Source organism: Harpia harpyja, chromosome 15 (assembly GCF_026419915.1).
Source record: "Harpia harpyja isolate bHarHar1 chromosome 15, bHarHar1 primary haplotype, whole genome shotgun sequence".
Taxonomy (NCBI): domain Eukaryota; kingdom Metazoa; phylum Chordata; class Aves; order Accipitriformes; family Accipitridae; genus Harpia; species Harpia harpyja.
The window spans coordinates 28,142,425-28,159,507 of record NC_068954.1 but is presented as its reverse complement, the minus strand read 5'-3'; the positions used below and the strand labels follow the sequence as shown (position 1 = coordinate 28,159,507).

Genomic DNA, 17,083 nt, shown 5'->3' with positions numbered 1-17,083 from the left:
TTAAAGGTCTACTGAGGAAACATTAATTGGACTCTTAAATTTTACAAACATGTTAACACCTCACATTCTGCACAGATGCTACGAATTTGCACACAGAATATTGTTACTAAGCAACCCCAAAAGCCAGAACAATAACAAAAAAAACCCCAAAACCACAGAAGTCATTTAAAGACATATCTCACCCTTTGACTGACGTAGTCTGTTCCATTCAGCAAGTGAGCTGGCAGATGGCATGCTGAGATCATTATTTCTCTTTCCTTTCAGTAAATGCAGTGTAAAGTATTACAAATTTACAACATGAGATTGTAGGCCTGCTCAATGGGTCTGATTCTGCCAGCTTAAAACAGGGCTTTGCCACTTATTTCAGCAAAACAAGAACCTGTACCACAACCGTGCAACACAGATCCATAATAAAGTACTAACATTTCATACTATCTACCCTCTACGTTCAGCCTTTGATAATCCCCGTTTTCCTTCAAAAAAAATACCAAAAACCAACCTTTACTGGGCTAGAAATTCATCTACCTCACTCAAAACTATTTATTTCCAATTCAGCATAATGAGTGGTAGTCACAGATTTGGTTTGTGTTACTTAGACTGTGGCATTTTACATTGAACTTGTCAGGACATTAAATACAATGGTGGTGTAAAACTCTTGGGCTGCACTGAAGTCTCAAAATTCCCAGTTCTTTGTAGCAAGTGTATGATGGAAAACATGACCATATTTAAGTATGTTACATGCCCTGTGGTGGATTCTAATCTTATTCCTCTGAAACCAGTGGAAGATTACTAATGGTTTCAGTGGAATTAGGCACTGCTAGAAGAATGCAGAAGTGTTGTTAGTGCTCAAAAGATTTACAGTGTGATATCTTAGTCATTTTATGGGAAAATATGACTTAAAAGCACATACCTGCAGCTCTCAGCTGAGAAATACAAAGTACAGATTTTCCAGAATCATCAGTATTGCTCAGTTCCAAATTCAGCTGGAAATCTGGGAGGGCATCTATAACTTTTCAGACTATAAATGCACAGAAATTATCCCACTTGACTTCCACAGGAAGGATAGAAGTACATGATTTTTATTACTGATATTCAACAGCTCACTTCCTGACTGTAGATTGGTGTCCTGGTGTGACTAGCTATGAAATAATCTGAGATACTTTTCTAAGAAGTGATGTTATTCATGGTAAAGCAACACCTTCTGGCCTTATTTACGCACATTTCTCATTGACTTCAAAGCCTCAGCAGCATTTACAATCCACAGGATTAGATGCAGAATTTGGCCCATACCTTGTCCCACATGTTAAAATCCATTTGAGTGGCTCAATGAATTCATGAAGCCATTTTATTTTTCACAGTAGTGCCCTCCATGCAACCTAGCTGCATGGCAAGTTTTAGCAACCTAGAAGTTCTATAAAGTAACATTAATACCTAAATATGCCAAAGCCCTTTGTAGGACTGTGGCTTAAATCAAAAGCTTGAAGAAGTTTATTAGAAAACCTCTGATTTTTGCATCAAACCATTAATTTTATTTATAATAATGAGTGATAGAAAAGGATGAATAGTTAATTTATTAAGCAGGTATATTTAGTATGTCTAGAAGTACTAAACTTTTGTTCAACTAACAGTGAAACATGGCGTTCATTTCAATAAATTTCAAGATAGCAACCCAGCATCATTATTGGGCTTTCAGTGCAGGATTCAGTTCTAGATTAAGATGTTTACATTTAGGTGTCACTGGTGCACCAGGTATCTAAGTTATCACTGTAATCACTGTAGATCTAGGGATCAATTTGTCTTCCTAAACGTAGGTGTCTAGCACCACTGTCCTCTGGTATTCTGCTTGGCCTTCAGCTGCTACTCTAGAAGTGCAAATCTCCCATAGGTCTTTTATCACAAGGGCCATCCCTTTGGAGATGTCTCAGCCTTTAGCAACCCCAACAGTCGTAAGAGTCAAGTCCCTATCGAACACAATTAAAGCTCCCTAGAGAGCAATTCAGCTTACTTCAAATGCTCTAGGGCTCAATTCCATTGCCTAAAAATAAATGCATGGTGCAATCTTAGATACCATAAATTATTACGCCTGACCTCCAACTGCCTCTTCTGATAGGCACATATCTCACATAGGCCTAAACCCTCTTCCAGGCTCACAAGGGTCATTACTAACTCCAGGCACCTCAAATGGCACTAAACACAAATTCAAGAAGCCCAAATGATTGAACTGAGTTTAAATAGGAGCTTAGATACCTCACATGCCTAAAACCCACATACATTTATTTATCTGTATTTTAATACCACATTCAGTAAAAGATTCCCATAAAGATAACAATATGCCAAATAAGACGCAGGAAGTTATCTTAATTCTACATCACAGATTAGTACCTTTATTAAACAGCTATTTCACAGCTGACAGATGGAAAACTAATACCCACTTTGATTTGCTTGTTCACAAATGCCATGCTCAACAAAATGTATTAATATACAGACCAACAAAAATCAGTTTATTTTTTGAACCGGATGAGATACCCAAGCTACAGGAATTTGCATAGTCACATGAAAGCTCTTTCCATGCAGGTTGATATATCCAAACTCTTAGAAGCAGCAAGTAGTCTGGGAGGAGAAACAAGTCAGCATGGCTCTGTACAGTCCAACACTTGGCCATACTCATTCTGACCTGGCTTGGGTAATTCAACACAACACATCTTAACAGCTCCTAAATTATAAAGGTTAAAGACCAGCGATATATTCACTTATTTTGTCTAAAGATGTTTATGGGAAGACAACATCATTAGGGAAAGTTTGACCACATGCAGGTCTGTGCTGAGGTGCAAAAACTGTGCACTTGCTCTACGTAACAGCCCAAGCAGTCAAATACCCTTTTCCTAAAAGTCTGAAAAAATATCAGACATACTTTCCATATGCAACTAATGTATTTTCAAATTGGACTTGTTAAACCAAACACACTGATAACCTGATGTGAGAGTTCATAAGAAGATGCATCTTACCCTTTTTATAAAGTGGCATAAGCTATCTTATATCTTTTGATAAGCTGTGCTGCCCCAAAGCATTACTATCAGTGACATTCTCTCTTCAACTCTGAGAGCACAGAAGTGAAATAGCAGCTAGGAAATTCCAGGCTTGAGCTCTGGTCAGTATTTAATAATCCAGCGGCATCTTAACTATCTCTACTCATATGTCTTTATTGGTTGTCATAGGTGAGCAATGATAGATTAGAAGTCATGCCTGGTTAATACTCAAAGTGCCTGCTCTTTTACTCTAAAGCTCTTCCTCAGTTGCTTGCTCTGTTTTTGCAGCATGTTAGTAGGAGGGAATGAACTTGATGAACTCCAGTTTAAAAAAAATCTGCATTAATATTAAAGGTCACGAGCTAGAACAAGAGACATACACATTGTCCTCTTACTCCAGGAAATATTACTGCAACTAAGAGCAGTCCTGCGCGCACCTAGGAGAAAAGAAAGAAAGGCGTCTTCCCTGCACGGATAACAACCTCAAACCTTATTAGAGCTATTTTTTCCCCCTCCTGTGAAATTAAATGTCTTTTTAGTGTATGTAGTTGAACCCAACTTTATAAATTAATTTAAGAGCTGAATGACTAGTGTTGTATACCATTCTGAAACAATCCTTAAACAACTTCCAATTATATACATAAAATACTAATGAAGTCCAATTCCCTCTGGGATGCAAGGCCACATACAGATTGAGAACTGCCACATTAAACACTGCCAATGAATACAGAGCAACTTTTAACCAAGGATAAAGGGGCATGCCACTGCTGCAATAAAATTAAAAAAAAAAAGCCATAGGAGCTTTAGCAGTATATTTCCATTTAGGCTCCAGATCAGCCTCTCCATCTGCAAAGTCAATTTATGCCCACAGAATTCATGCCAGCATTTTTCCAGCAACACTGTAAGCCATGAGTGCACAACTACATGGCTCATACTCCATTCAATTTACATTCAGCCTAATAAACAGAAAGAATCAAAACATGCAAGCTGTGTGAGTTGATGAACCTGCAAAATAAGGACAATTAACTCTACATATATAAAGCAGGCAGGAATTTGGTTTTACATAGTCACCTAAGACACCTGCAGATGGCAGAATGTTCCAGTCATGGAGGTGTCTAGTCTGTAGCACTGGAATCACACAGTTTGGTCTTGGGTAAACCATACAACCTTTACAATTTAGCTTCTCTTTTCAAAGGATCTGAATTAATAATACATATTTACCTAATTTCAAGGATAGTGTGAGAATTAACTGATGCTAATGTGCCTTCCAAACATACAAAGCACTGTACGGAGCAAACAATTTAACAAGTTTTGCAGAACAAAGATTTGCAATAACCTTGCTGAATTTAGAACATACCGTTTCACATAATGGATTTTTTTGAAATGTAATGCCTATATCAAGCTGGAAGTTGTTACTCTTTCAGCTGAAGAATGTATTGTATAAGCTTTAATCATCTGCCAGAAACTCCCACAACATCTTCTCATACATCATGCTTAAACTGCTAGGAAGCACACTGAGGACAGCACATAACCCATGAAGTAGAATACTGAGGGGGAAAGTCAATTATTTTATTGAATGAAGTTGATAATACTCAGATACTATGATATTTTCTGTATTTACTTTGCTTGCTGCTTTGGTTTTTACCGTATTTACTTTGGTTCCTGTTTGATTAGGAAAAAACCCCAGTATTTTGTTAAGGAGTATTAGATGATTAGAGAACCCTTCTAACCAGTTAAGTAGTCATTTAAGAGAATATTTTACTTAATTATAATTAATCAGTAGAAGTCCTTAAAGCATTCCTACATACCCGTGAAAGGAAATGATCTTACCCTTTCACTTAATCAGCAAGTCTTCTGAAATCATATCATGTATCATACCGTATTCTTATGTCCACACCACCAGATCTAGCATGTGACCTTTTTGTTTCGGCTCACTGATACAGGGAGTCTTCTAATTGCAACATGAGTCCACAAGGCCTGAATCTCTAATTGCAGAGAGGTGCCTTTGCAGAATTGTGGACTGCCCTTGAATCCCACAGCTCACATTGGGGGAGGTCAGCATATCTCTGCAGACATGGTTTCTCCACTCAAAATACTGTAACATTTTCTTTTTGTAATTTTAATTTTTCTCGTTTCAGCCTAACCCATGGTACTCAGCTAGGATTTTTAGTTTCTTTTAAAAAGCATTGCTGAACCTCACATAAATTATCAAGGACTGTGCGCTAGTCCATAGATGGTACTGCAATTCTGCATACAGGGCAAGGGTAAGGGAAGAAAGTGTCTCTGCCTTCAGCCTTGGTGGGCAAGACTGCTAAGTCAGAACAGGTTATCATGAGAGACCGTCTGAAAGAGTATTTTAGGTCAACACTGCCTTGTCTCCCTGCAGGAGGGCTGCTGCTGCTACAACACATTCCCTGCTCAACTCTTCCATTAAACTGCAGAAGTTTGACATAATTTCCGTGCTGTTCCCCTCTCTCACGCAACTTGGGAAAATAGGTAAGCAACTGCATTCAAGAGTGACTGCAACCAGAGAAACATCCTCCTATCCCTTTCCAATGCAAATGTTTCCTGGTCACATCTTTTCTGTGGAGTCTCTGAAGCAGAATTTTCCTTTTTCATCCCTCTGCCAAGTACTTATCACCACCTCCTCCCTCAGCATTGCTCAAATAAAAGGCTGTTCTAAGCCTGCTGCCAAAAACTTCAGCTATGCCCGTGACTTTGTCGCTGCTCTGTTTCCCTGTGATCCCCACGAAAAAAAGCATCTGCAGGATGCTGCCTCCCACCTTCTCACATTTCCGCAAAAGTGTGGCCACATCACACATACTCTGAAATGGCAGCAGTATCCCTTACTTATTTCAGGGTCAATGGCTGCCTTCTTAGATTATAAACACCTTAGGACTTAATTCAACCACTCAACAACTTAGATCTCTTTTCTGACCTCCATTGCCATTCCATACACTCTTGTCACAGCTACTCTCGGGACTTCCTTACCTTCTTCTACTTCCTCTTCTCTGAAATAGTTTCACCTCCGGGATTCTCCTTCTGAGGTCAAATCTCAGCTGAGAGGTTTTATATTAACCTTCTCTCTTCATTCCTTTTCTCTTCTCTGTTTATCATCCGTAAGATTTATGAAAAGTTCCCTGAAAAACATTCTGTAAAGAAACTTAGATTAAAAATGTTATACATATAAAACTTCTTTTAATTTCTCTTTATTACTATTTTGTGGAAAAAAAAAAATCTACCCACATATAGTTTGCTTACTTTTAATGTGAAATATCTTCACCAACTTAATCTTTATTCACCATGAAAGTAATATTTTAACCACACTACCAAACCCTGTAGTATTTAACAAACACAGAGCAGTAATGAATATAAAGAAAGCCATAGCAGCAGTTTGTTATATATGCGAGACAGTTGACTCAGATGTCTGAAGCAATAGCGCTCTGAAAAATCACACGTCATCACTTCTCGTACTTAAACTGTACTTTCTTTTGCATTTGAAAAAAAAATTAAGCAGTTGTCATGAAATTTATCAGATCCTTTTGGCAAAATATTATCCTCAAGACACCAATGAGCTCTAAGTCTTAGAAGGGAAAAACTATAAACCTTAAACTAACAAGCTAACATTAGAGATTTGTCTGTCAAACGTTTTCTATGCTCTGTTACCCGAGAAAAATGTGAAAATAACTGTTCCCTCTCAGTTCTCTGCAATGTACTGTGCAGTTACTGCTGTGCTACATTTCTTCTACCATCCTATTCTGAAACCATAAATCAGTGCAGAGCAAAAGGTGTCAAAAAGTTTCCTGCTCCTGCAATATACTACAGCAGGGCAGTGTGCTGCCAGGAGTATCACGCTGATTTGCTTCATGTTACAGTGAGGTAACATGAACCGTTTCAATAATCTCCAGGTAATCTGCATTAAAACCATTTTACTGCAGTGTACTGCGGTATTAGGAAAGATTTCAATATTGCACCACGTGATGCAACACAACCTTATCGCATTTGTCAGTTCCTAGGCAGTGAGGGAAAGCTTTAAATCAAAGGCTGAATGTAGCAACTTTCCATTTTACAAAGTAACACGACAGACTATTTTGGCTCACCATGTTGGCGTATCGTATGAAATGATACAAAATTCCCAGAATAAAATATCATAGACCTAAAAGCCAACATATTTTTTTTTCTTTCTTTACTTAGCCCCCCAACCTGGTATCAAGAGAATCTTTCAATGAAAATGGATTTCCCTAATATTATTGGTGCAGTAAAGTGTCACAATGTTATTAGCTCAGTGATAAATGAATTTTAGTATTCTAGAGATCATTTTTCCTGTTCTTATTTAAGCTACCACAGATGTTACCCTCTTTGTCCTTCCAGCTTGTACATTTTGTAGTTTAATTTAACTTTACACATATGCTTTTCTATACAGTTTTATGGCAGTCATATAAAGCAGTAACATTTCAATGTTATTCCAATGTTCACACAGAGATTTTCATTATTTCTATAAAGTTTTGGAAACGTTCCTCAGCTTTATGTGCTCACATCAAGGATACACGAAAAAAGCATGAACTTTGTCTCGAATTAACCTAACTTTTTCCCTAGTAACACAAGCAAACACAACATTGCAAAATAGTACCTGGATATATTTTCAGCACGATTTTTTTGTGTTTAGTAGTATGAGGGAGTTTAGAACTACATTTTCAAAGACCTCTGAAACAGACTTTGAAAGTATGGGGTATCATCAAAGCAACAGCCACAGAGGTAGCAATAGTGACAGAGATGAACTCTTGTTATTATCTGCATTAGCAACGTGCACATGCCGGGATTTTTATGCTCTATGCGATGCATCAGCTCCGGCAAGGCGGTAAACGAAAGGCACAGGAGATGCCATCTGCTGCAGCACGTTGCAGTTTAATGCAGGACGAGGGTATATACACGGTATTGCTCTATAAAAGCTTTCGCTGCAGCAAGCCCCTGCACCAGCCAACTTCTCCGCGGCTTTCATGTAGGAAACGTCCCGGCGAGTGTGCAAATCGCACACCGCCCGGTATGTAAGCACCATACGTGGTGTGCGCTTTAACGCATAACCCAGATGAAAGCTGGTGCCGTCTCTTTCACAGTCAGCTGTCGCCTAAATCCCAGCATCAGAAACACGGGTCAGCACGACACGAGGACCCTAATCACCTTGTCAGGATGCATCTTGTTAACGTTTCCCAATCCCTTCCCCCTGCGACAGCTTTGCCACGAAACCGGCCGCGATCGGTGCCCCGCGTCCCGGGTCCGCCGGCCCGGGAGACCGCCACAGACCCCCGTTCCCCCGCCAAGGCACACAGACCTGCACGGGCCCCCACTGGTCGCGGCCCTCCACCGCGGCGGGGGCGGGGGCAGCCCCTCTCCCCCCCGGGGTCCGCGGCCTGCGCGGGGAAGCCGCCCCGTACCTCGCAGCAGCCATTTTCCACCTCCCTCTGCAGCAGCTCCAGCGCGTGATGTCACCGGCCGCCCCGGCCAAGTCCCCGCGGCGGCGGGCTGCGCCGCGCTCCTTCCTCCCTCCCGCCGGCAACGGCACCGGCGGCGGCGGCGGCGGCACCCCCTCCTCCTTCTTCTTCTTCTTCCCCCTCCTCCTCCTCCTCGCCCCGCCCCGCCGTGCCCGCGCCGGCTGCCATGCGGCGCCCCGCTCCGCCCCGCCCCGCCGGTGCCCGCGGGCGCCCAGCCCGCCGCGCTCCTCGGCCCTGGCTGCCGCGCGGGCGCGGAGCGGGAAGCCCCGCCGCAACCGTCGCCGCCGCCGTGGCGGCTGCTGAGTCACGGCCCGAATTTCATCCCGCTCCTCCTCCTTCTCCGCCTCCTCCTCCGCCTCCTCCTCCCCCGCGCCGCCGCCTCCCGCCCGGCTGCCGGCTCCAGCAGCGCTGTGCCGGCGGCGATGCCCGCCCCGCTGCCGGGGGGAGAGGCTGCCCGGTGCTGCCCGGCCCCCCGCCGCTCGCCGCAGACCCGCGCACGCACAGGGGCAGCCGGGCGCTTGAGCCATGATTGCCGCGGCTTTCCTGGTCCTGCTGAGACCCTACAGCATCCAGTGCGCCCTCTTCTTGCTCCTGCTGCTGCTGGGGACCATCGCTACGATTTTATTCTTCTGCTGCTGGCACCGCAGGCTCCAGAAAGGGAGGCATCCTATCAAATCCGTCTTTTCAGGTCGCTCAAGGAGCCGAGGTAAGAGATGTTGCTCGTCCCCGAGGGCGGAGAGGGGGTTCCCCCGGCCCATCCCGCGGTTTCTGCCGGCGGAGGGCCGCTCTTCCTCAGCTGAGCCGGGAGAAGGCTTTAAAGAAAATTCAAGCCGAGCCCAGGACTGCGGCAGCCTTGTCTCCACCCATCCCTTAGCGAAACCTCGGCCAGCGGGAGGGAAGCGAGGGGCTGGGAAACCCCCCCCGCCCCCGGCCCTCCCGGGTCTCTCAAGTGCGGCAGAACTTTATGCTCAACTTCCTCCCGATGAATTAAATATAAATGCCGGGCGGAGCTGCCAGCTGCGCCGGGAGAGCCAGACCCCGTCCAGGAATATGCGCCAAAGGGCGAGCAATTAGATAAAACCGTTAGCCGGAGCGAAATCTGAGGTGGAGCTGGTGGAGCCTGTGTGTCTTTCTGCTTCCCTTCCAGATGCTGTCATGAGAACTCATCACTTTCGCTCTGAGGTAATTTATTTAGCACGCAATTTCAAGGTCAGAAGTTGTTCTCTTTACCTGAGTACATATTGTTGTGGTCTTTTGTTAATGAAATCATGTAGCAAAGTTTTCATTTTGCATGAAAGTCGTGTCCTCTTTCATTTCTTGTTTTTTTCCACACAAAATGTGAGCTCTTCACTTGTGTTACCCTAACCGGCCTGCTGATTTGTGTCATTTCCAAAACAATTGGTTACTTCAAGAAAAGCTGTGCTTACTGTACATGCCAGACCTCACTTTGTCCAAAAAGCAACCCCCAGCCCAGTTATTGACTGCACTGTAAATATGTGCAGAGCTGGTAGGTTTCATGACTGCAGAGCTTCCGTCTCACTTGCTTTGCTGCCAGCCCTCACCTGCGCCTTGTTCCCTGTCAGGGAAGTTGCCCGCTCAGCTTGGATGCTGCCGCAGGAGATCCCAGAAGGATCCAGACTACAAGCCTGCTTGGCAGGCGCCTCGTTTCATGACTCTATATTCATAGGTCAGGGGAATCAAAACTCCTACGTGCCAGTGCCAAAAGTATAACACAAAACCCAGTCACTTCCTAGGCATTCTGAATGAGGAGCATAATTGCTGGGAAAATATGGAAAATAATATTTGGTTTAGTATCTACTTTGTTTCCATGATGCCCTGTAGAGCTCCTGTCTAGATATTTCTCTTGCCAGGTTTCCTGCTGTTGATTTAAGGCATATCTTCATGCCATTGCCTGTTACTCTGGAAGCCTTGAGAGACAGTCTGGCACTAAAGTAATCTTTTGTTTTAAATTATTTGCATTTTTCCTTACCTGGTTGTGGGTAAGAAAATTACCCAATTACCAGTAATGTTTTCAAAAGTGTGCATGGGGTACATTTTTGCAACATGGTTCATACTGGCAATTAGTTTTAAACTCCTAAGTATTTTGAAATTTCTACACACTATCACAAAAAGAAGATGACATAGGGAGTATCCTATCTTTAAACCATGAAGTGTCTGGTTTTGTTGTTGACTGAACAGTGCTGCAGTAAAGCGAACAAACAAACGTATCCCTCTGGAAGTCAAAAGATTTTTTCATGACTTAGTTCCTCCAAAATGAAATACTTGGTTTCCATATAAAATTCTCTCACTCTTGAGCCTAGGCAGAGATGAAGTTTAATGTGTTACACCCTTTTGAAATATGTGTCATCCTGTATGGTGACTCTTAAAAGGGAAGTTTGCAAAGTAACTAATTTATTTTTATTACTTCAGCATGTAGTTATTTGCATATCACCCAGTTAGAAGTAGACGAATTTAAAATATTTCCTAGAAGTTTCCATTTACTGAAACATGCTGGAATAAACCAGTAAGAACTGTTATATTCTTTCATAATTTTCTACATTTTGTTTAGACAGAGTAATACCACACTAATGGTCTAAACTGCCCTTTTAAGTAAGTGGTGCAGCTGTTTTCCGCTTCATTATCTGATGATAGACTTCTGATTCTTAAGAGAAAATGATGACTCATTTGACATCATTAAATGTTCATTTTCCAATTTTTTTTCAAGTAAAACCTAATTTTATGAATCTAATTGAATTGATTAATAACAAATTACAGGCAAACTCCCATGAAAATATTGGCAGCATTATCTGAAACAGAATTCAACATTCTCATTCTGTATCAGCACAAAACATTATGCACTTCCAAGTCCAGTAAGAAGTTGATGAAAGCAATGCATGACCCATGAAAATATGGGCTTTGCATAATCCCCACCCCCAAATGAACATAACACCTCAATACCAAGTTTTGCAGCATAAGGTCCATCTGCTAGCTTCCACTATGCTTAGTTGTTTGTCAGGTGCAGTTATAAATGGTGTTTATTAATGATAATAAAAGATAATGAAAAATAGGCTGATAGTAAATAGCAGTGGGTTGACATTCATCTCCTGAGAGCTGGGTTCAAATCCGACTTGCATCACACGTGAATGTGCAGGTGGTCTCGCGGCAGTGCACAGAGAATTATAATTGCCCTATCTACAAAACAGTTGGCAATTCCTGCAGGACTGGCTGCCTGCCAGGAAAGCTTTATTTGGAAAAATGGATGTGTAGCAAATGTATGTTGAGGTTCTTTGCCACAGCTCTCATGGTGTGCACCTACATTGTCTAGTCTATATACAATGAGAACTATTTCATCCCTTTCCTTTAGTACTGAACACATTAAAAAATAAGACACCATGCTATAAGAGAATCATAGAATCATAGAATCATTTCGGTTGGAAAAGACCTTCAAGATCATTGAGTCCAACCATTAACCATGCCCCCTAAACCATGCCCTGGAGTACCCTGTCCACTCGCTTTTTGAATACCTCCAGGGATGGTGACTCAACCACTTCCCTGGGCAGCCTGTTCCAATGCCTGACAACCCTCTCAGTAAAAAAATTTTTCCTAATATCTAACCTAAATCTCCCTTGCCTCAACTTGAGGCCATTTCCTCTTGTGCTATCTCCAGACACCTGACAGAAGAGACCAACACCCACCTCACCACAACCCCCTTTCAGGTAGTTGTAGAGAGCGATAAGGTCTCCCCTCAGCCTCCTCTTTTCTAGACTGAACAACCCCAGCGCCCTCAGCCGCTCCTCATAAGACTTGTGCTCAAGAGGGTAAATACTAAATTTGAAAATGTATTTATGATCCTTATCAGCTCTCCTGTTCTGAATTTTATATGCTACTGGTGAATTGAACCCACAAATAGTCCATTTTTGTGGGTCTTGATTTTGAATGTCTCTGCAAAACATGCCTCATTATTATACAGCAAAAGTCTATGCAGATATTGCTTATTATAGAATGAACTTAAACACTTGACCCCCTGTCTCAAAAGGAGGTAAATTTGCATGGATCATTATGAATATAAAGTAGGTTAAAGTCTGTCTTTGTTGGAGGTGCTTCATAACAGAAAAATTAACCAGCAAGAAGATGTGAGAGTTTCCTGAGATAATACAATGGTGTCTCCAACTACCCACTAACATTTATTTACTATCATCTGAAGTTTGCCAGGCCTATTTTTTTAATATATTTTTTCATTGCAGTCCTTTAAGTTCATTACGACTATAACTGCTCTTAAGATTCCTCCATCCCCCAGGTACTATAGATACTTCATGAAGTCACACAGGAATCACACCCAGAATAGTTAATGTTTCTCATCTGAAGGAGACCTAGATATGTCATGGCTGTAAAAAGAAAACAAGTAACTTTCCAACGGAAATATTCATTGCTTACATGACAAATCAGATTTTGATGTAGCTATTTGCACTAATCTCTCCTTTCTTTATTTTGAGAATCAGTTGTAGAATGAAATGTCTGTGCTCAACCAAAACCACACTGAAATAACAATGTAACTCAGTGAGAGTTTTACCAAAATGGGAATTATAATCCATTGTTGTTTTATTATTATTATTGTTCCTTGTATATTCAAAAATATGAATGCTATCAGTGATTCACTGACTTCATTCTTCTTGTGCTCTCTGTAGAAGTTTGGTTTTTCATGAAGTATAGGAATTTTCTCTGAGTACTTTGGGGGCTTGGGCTTCATACATTTCAATGTTTAGCATCTTACACTTTACAGAGAGGTTCAAATGTCTTCTGTGCCTTACAATTTATAGGCATTGCTTAATGTGTTGGTGTTGTTTCTTCTCGTGATTTAAATTTTCTGAATTAGTTTTCCTTATTGACAAAGCCTCTGGAGTAATGGGATTATGTGAGATTTTTACCTTTCAATTAAAAAGGAAGTAAGCTTCTAGCCCTTAGGCTGGAAGGAATTAATCCAAATGGTATTCTTAAAATCTTTTGATTTGGGGGTAAGAACTGTTGAAAAGGAAGGTTCTCATTCAGGATCTTTAAATGGTTGGGTTTTATGAGATTGTGAAGGGATAATTGTGCTAATTGCTAAACCAGTAGTTGATAGTTTTCACATTATTGGGGAAAAAACCCACCAGATTTATAAATCTTTTGCTTGAAATTTTCTTTGAGCTTTAGTTTTCCTTTATCTTACCTTTCAAATTAGAAATACTACGATCTCAGGAACTGAAGGCATCGGTGTCAGTGGGTAGTCACAAGCAATATGGTATCTTTTTGTATTTATTTAATTTTGACTCATATATTTTGGGCCAGTTTCCTGTGAATGCTTCCACTGAGACCTACAGGTATAAATCTACTAGGAAGCAAATCCATAAAAGTTTTACAGTCCACTGTAAATTCTGACTTCACATAACCCAGGTGCATGTCTGGTGGGACTAGACACACCAGTAAGGCAAACAGGAATTGACACTATGAAAAGACTCTCTGGGAGGGCTAGCAGTATGTATTCACCACAGCTGTAGCAAAGGAATAACATTTGGTCATTTGAGTTTTGCAGACCCCACATTTTCTTCTTAGTATACTGAACAGTCACTACAAGGTTATATATATTCAGTCTATTGTTGTGACAAGACTGGTAGTGAGATAGGTCAGCCAAGACTGATGACAATTTTTAAGAGCAAATGAATGTGCTAAATCATCCATTATGGTACAATGGATGCAAAACTATAGTACAACAATGTCTGGTAAATGTATATATTGACTTTTCCAACAACTGATGCCTAGAAAAACTGCTCATAAATTCATCCCTAAGCATACCTTTGCTATAATTGTCCCCCTTCTGAGGCTGATTGTGAGACAGTTGCCTAAAAATACAGTTCTAGATATTTTACAAAACGATAATGAATAGTCTTTGAAGAGTTGCACCATAATTCATCCCGAGCATTGCAGTTATTTATAAACTGCTCCAGATATGTACAGCTTCAGTGAAAAGAGAAATCAGACCCTCCAAGCTGAATTTGAGTCTTCTGTTTGATTGCAGGGAGTGTATTCAAGGAGCAACAGAAATGTACAGGACTAGCCAGAAAAATACATTCATTCATCTATTCAAAGGATGTCTCTTTGTGGAACTGAATCAGCTTGAAAATATTTTACCTTTGTGTTTGACGTGCTTTACCCCCAGGATGTTTAAACTATTTTTCCATTGGCCATCTATGAGTTAAGGAACAGGTTCAAGGGAAAATAAATCAGAGACAAAAATAAATTGTTTTCTTAGATGTATGGAAGCACTTATGTACAGGAATGAATGGAGAGCTATAAATGCAGGTTATACTGTATAAGGACAAATCCTTCTATCCATTTTTCATAACATGTCCAATAACGTGGCCCAGACAGAGCATGTCACACCGAGCTGTTACATGGCAAACTAGGCACCACTGAGATTCTGCTTACTATACATCATCTGTCCATCACTGTTTGTCAGCTTTATTCACTGCAGTGCTGCCTTTAGATAGCCTAGCAAGCATTGGTCTATGCTGACAAACTGCCTGTTTGGCAATTGTATCACAAAATACATGGCAATTCCCTGGTTGCTGCAGCAAGACCACTTGGGTTCCTGAGCTAACTCCAGAGGATTTCACTTGGATACCTTTACTCTGTACTACAGTGTACTGCAGAAATGCCCACTATATTTCTATAGCCATCTGGTTGCCTGTGTCTCTATTCTGGCTTCTGACAGCCAGAAAAGAGCATTGAAATGCTGAGGGGATCTCCTCTTAGCTCCATCAATCACCCAATAAAGTACTGACACTGTATCACGGTCCACACCAGTGGTAAGGCATGGTCTCGATACACTGCATGTTGGGACCTGCATTATAAATGAACACATTCTCACAGTTCTCTAACAGGATAGGGACAAGCACTGCATAAGGATCCAGTACATAATAAAGGTTCTTCTTACTACTTAGTTTTCCATTAATAAAGTTATATCAACAACCTCCTAGCTATCATGTGAGAATTTATGTATTCAGGCTTCTCGGTATCTACTGTTATCTCTGGAAATGTGTGTTTTAGATGAGGTTGCAGCTTCAGTTGTGTTGTATGCCAGTTACAGTGCACATTCTTGATGCACACAAGCACTGCTTGCAAGCAAGCAGAGCCCTGGTTTCAAGGGGATCCAGGTGGAGCACGGCTTGTTGTCATCCGTCTGTTGGCAGCCACATTGTACACATGTACAGAATGGGAACTTCTAGCTACTGTTTTTTGGCCGAAACTAACCTCGGATTGAAACCATGAATTAAAATACTTGAGGTCATACTTGTGGTGAGCACATGTATTACCACATCTGCTGTAGAAGCTGTTCTTAGACAGACGGAAAGGATCATGCAGGGGTCCATAGATCAAATACAGCTCAGAAAAGCTTAACCATCTACACTGATTTCTTGGTTACTGTGCTTAGATCATTAGGGTGACAGATCAGGTTGTGGATGCCCCTTCAGAAACAGCTCAGCATTTTAGGCTGAGGGTATTAAATGAAAGAAAGCACCACATGAACAGGGTAGTACAACCCTTGGGGTTGTTTCTCCTCCTGGGCTGTTACATGCGTTTTCCTAGGGCATGGAAACGTCACTCACACTCTCTTCCACTCCTAGGCTTTTTTAAGGAGAGGCATCTTCGATGTGCTATGAAAGAACGACACAGAGCACAGGGTGAAGTCACCTTGCTGTTTTCATGCAGGATCTGATTCAGCTGAGCTGGGCTTGTTGGGCCTGGCCATGTCAAACTCTGCAGCCTGGGGGGGTCTCAGGCTCTGAAGTGGGTGCGCTTGGGCCCCTCCAGCTCCCCTGGGCAAGGGCTCAGCACTGTGTTGTAGAGATGCTTGAGCAGGTTGTCAGGCCCACAGCTGATATGGCTGATCTTGACCTAGTGCTAGCAAAGCTGGCTTGTTTTTGAGCCGATTCCTTGTGCTTCTAGTTCACCTGCAAGCCTGGGTACCTGTTATCTGGGTACTTCTGCCGTCCACAGTGTCTTGAGCCCGTGCTGTGCTCCCATGTGCCCTACTGCCTTGCATCAAGAAGAGTCAGTGGTTTGCTGTTCCTGACTCATCAGTGGGAATGAAACATGAGTTACTGCTGAAGTGTGAAAACACTACATCAGCTGTAGAAATTAACTGCAGTTGACTTTTGGGCAAAGACACATTTCTTGCAAGTTGTGCCAATGTCCTTATCGCCACTGTCCACTCAGCTGCTTGAATACAGCACTCCGCTTCAGGATGACAGGGTAAATAGTAGAGCAGACTGGAAGTGAAACACAGTTCTTACAAGACTTAATTTCTGATTATCTAAATTGATAGCACTAACTATACTGAAATACATAATCAATGTTAGACTAAGGTATTATATTTATCCTCCTCCTTTGTTCTAGACAGAACAAAATGATACAACTAGGTTGAAGCATCATTCCCTTCTGATCTGCTGCCGTTACCTTCCTACATATAAAGTGCAGCCGGAGTCGGAAAGTGACTTTGCAAAAACAGCATCCTCTTACACAGTATGATAA

General features: G+C 41.8%; 2 protein-coding genes across 15 annotated transcripts in view; one reads left to right on the top strand and one right to left on the bottom strand.

The window, feature by feature from the left end:
* The window catches only part of BEND6 (BEN domain containing 6), a 31,178-nt gene extending 22,588 nt beyond the window's left edge, over positions 1–8,590 (bottom strand). For 7 of the 8 annotated variants that reach the window (XR_008238447.1, XM_052809251.1, XM_052809250.1 and 4 more), the window contains exons 1-2: positions 8,459–8,590; positions 6,018–6,178 (exon numbers count right to left, since the gene is read on the bottom strand). The gene's annotated coding sequence lies outside the window, so the exon portion shown is untranslated. Of the gene's footprint in view, positions 1–6,017; positions 6,179–8,355; positions 8,375–8,458 lie in introns of those variants that run through there. The other variant, XM_052809252.1, reaches the window with a different exon arrangement.
* Positions 8,591–8,897: 307 nt separating this feature from the next.
* DST (dystonin) overlaps positions 8,898–17,083 on the top strand; it is a 316,607-nt gene continuing 308,421 nt past the window's right edge. For 2 of the 7 annotated variants that reach the window (XM_052809208.1, XM_052809206.1), the window contains exons 1-2: positions 8,907–9,221; positions 9,663–9,697. In XM_052809208.1, coding sequence (XP_052665168.1) covers positions 9,041–9,221; positions 9,663–9,697 — 216 coding nt within the window. In that variant the 5' untranslated portion in view covers positions 8,907–9,040. Of the gene's footprint in view, positions 9,222–9,662; positions 9,725–17,083 lie in introns of all 7 variants that reach the window. The other 5 variants (XM_052809207.1, XM_052809205.1, XM_052809218.1 and 2 more) reach the window with 4 other exon arrangements.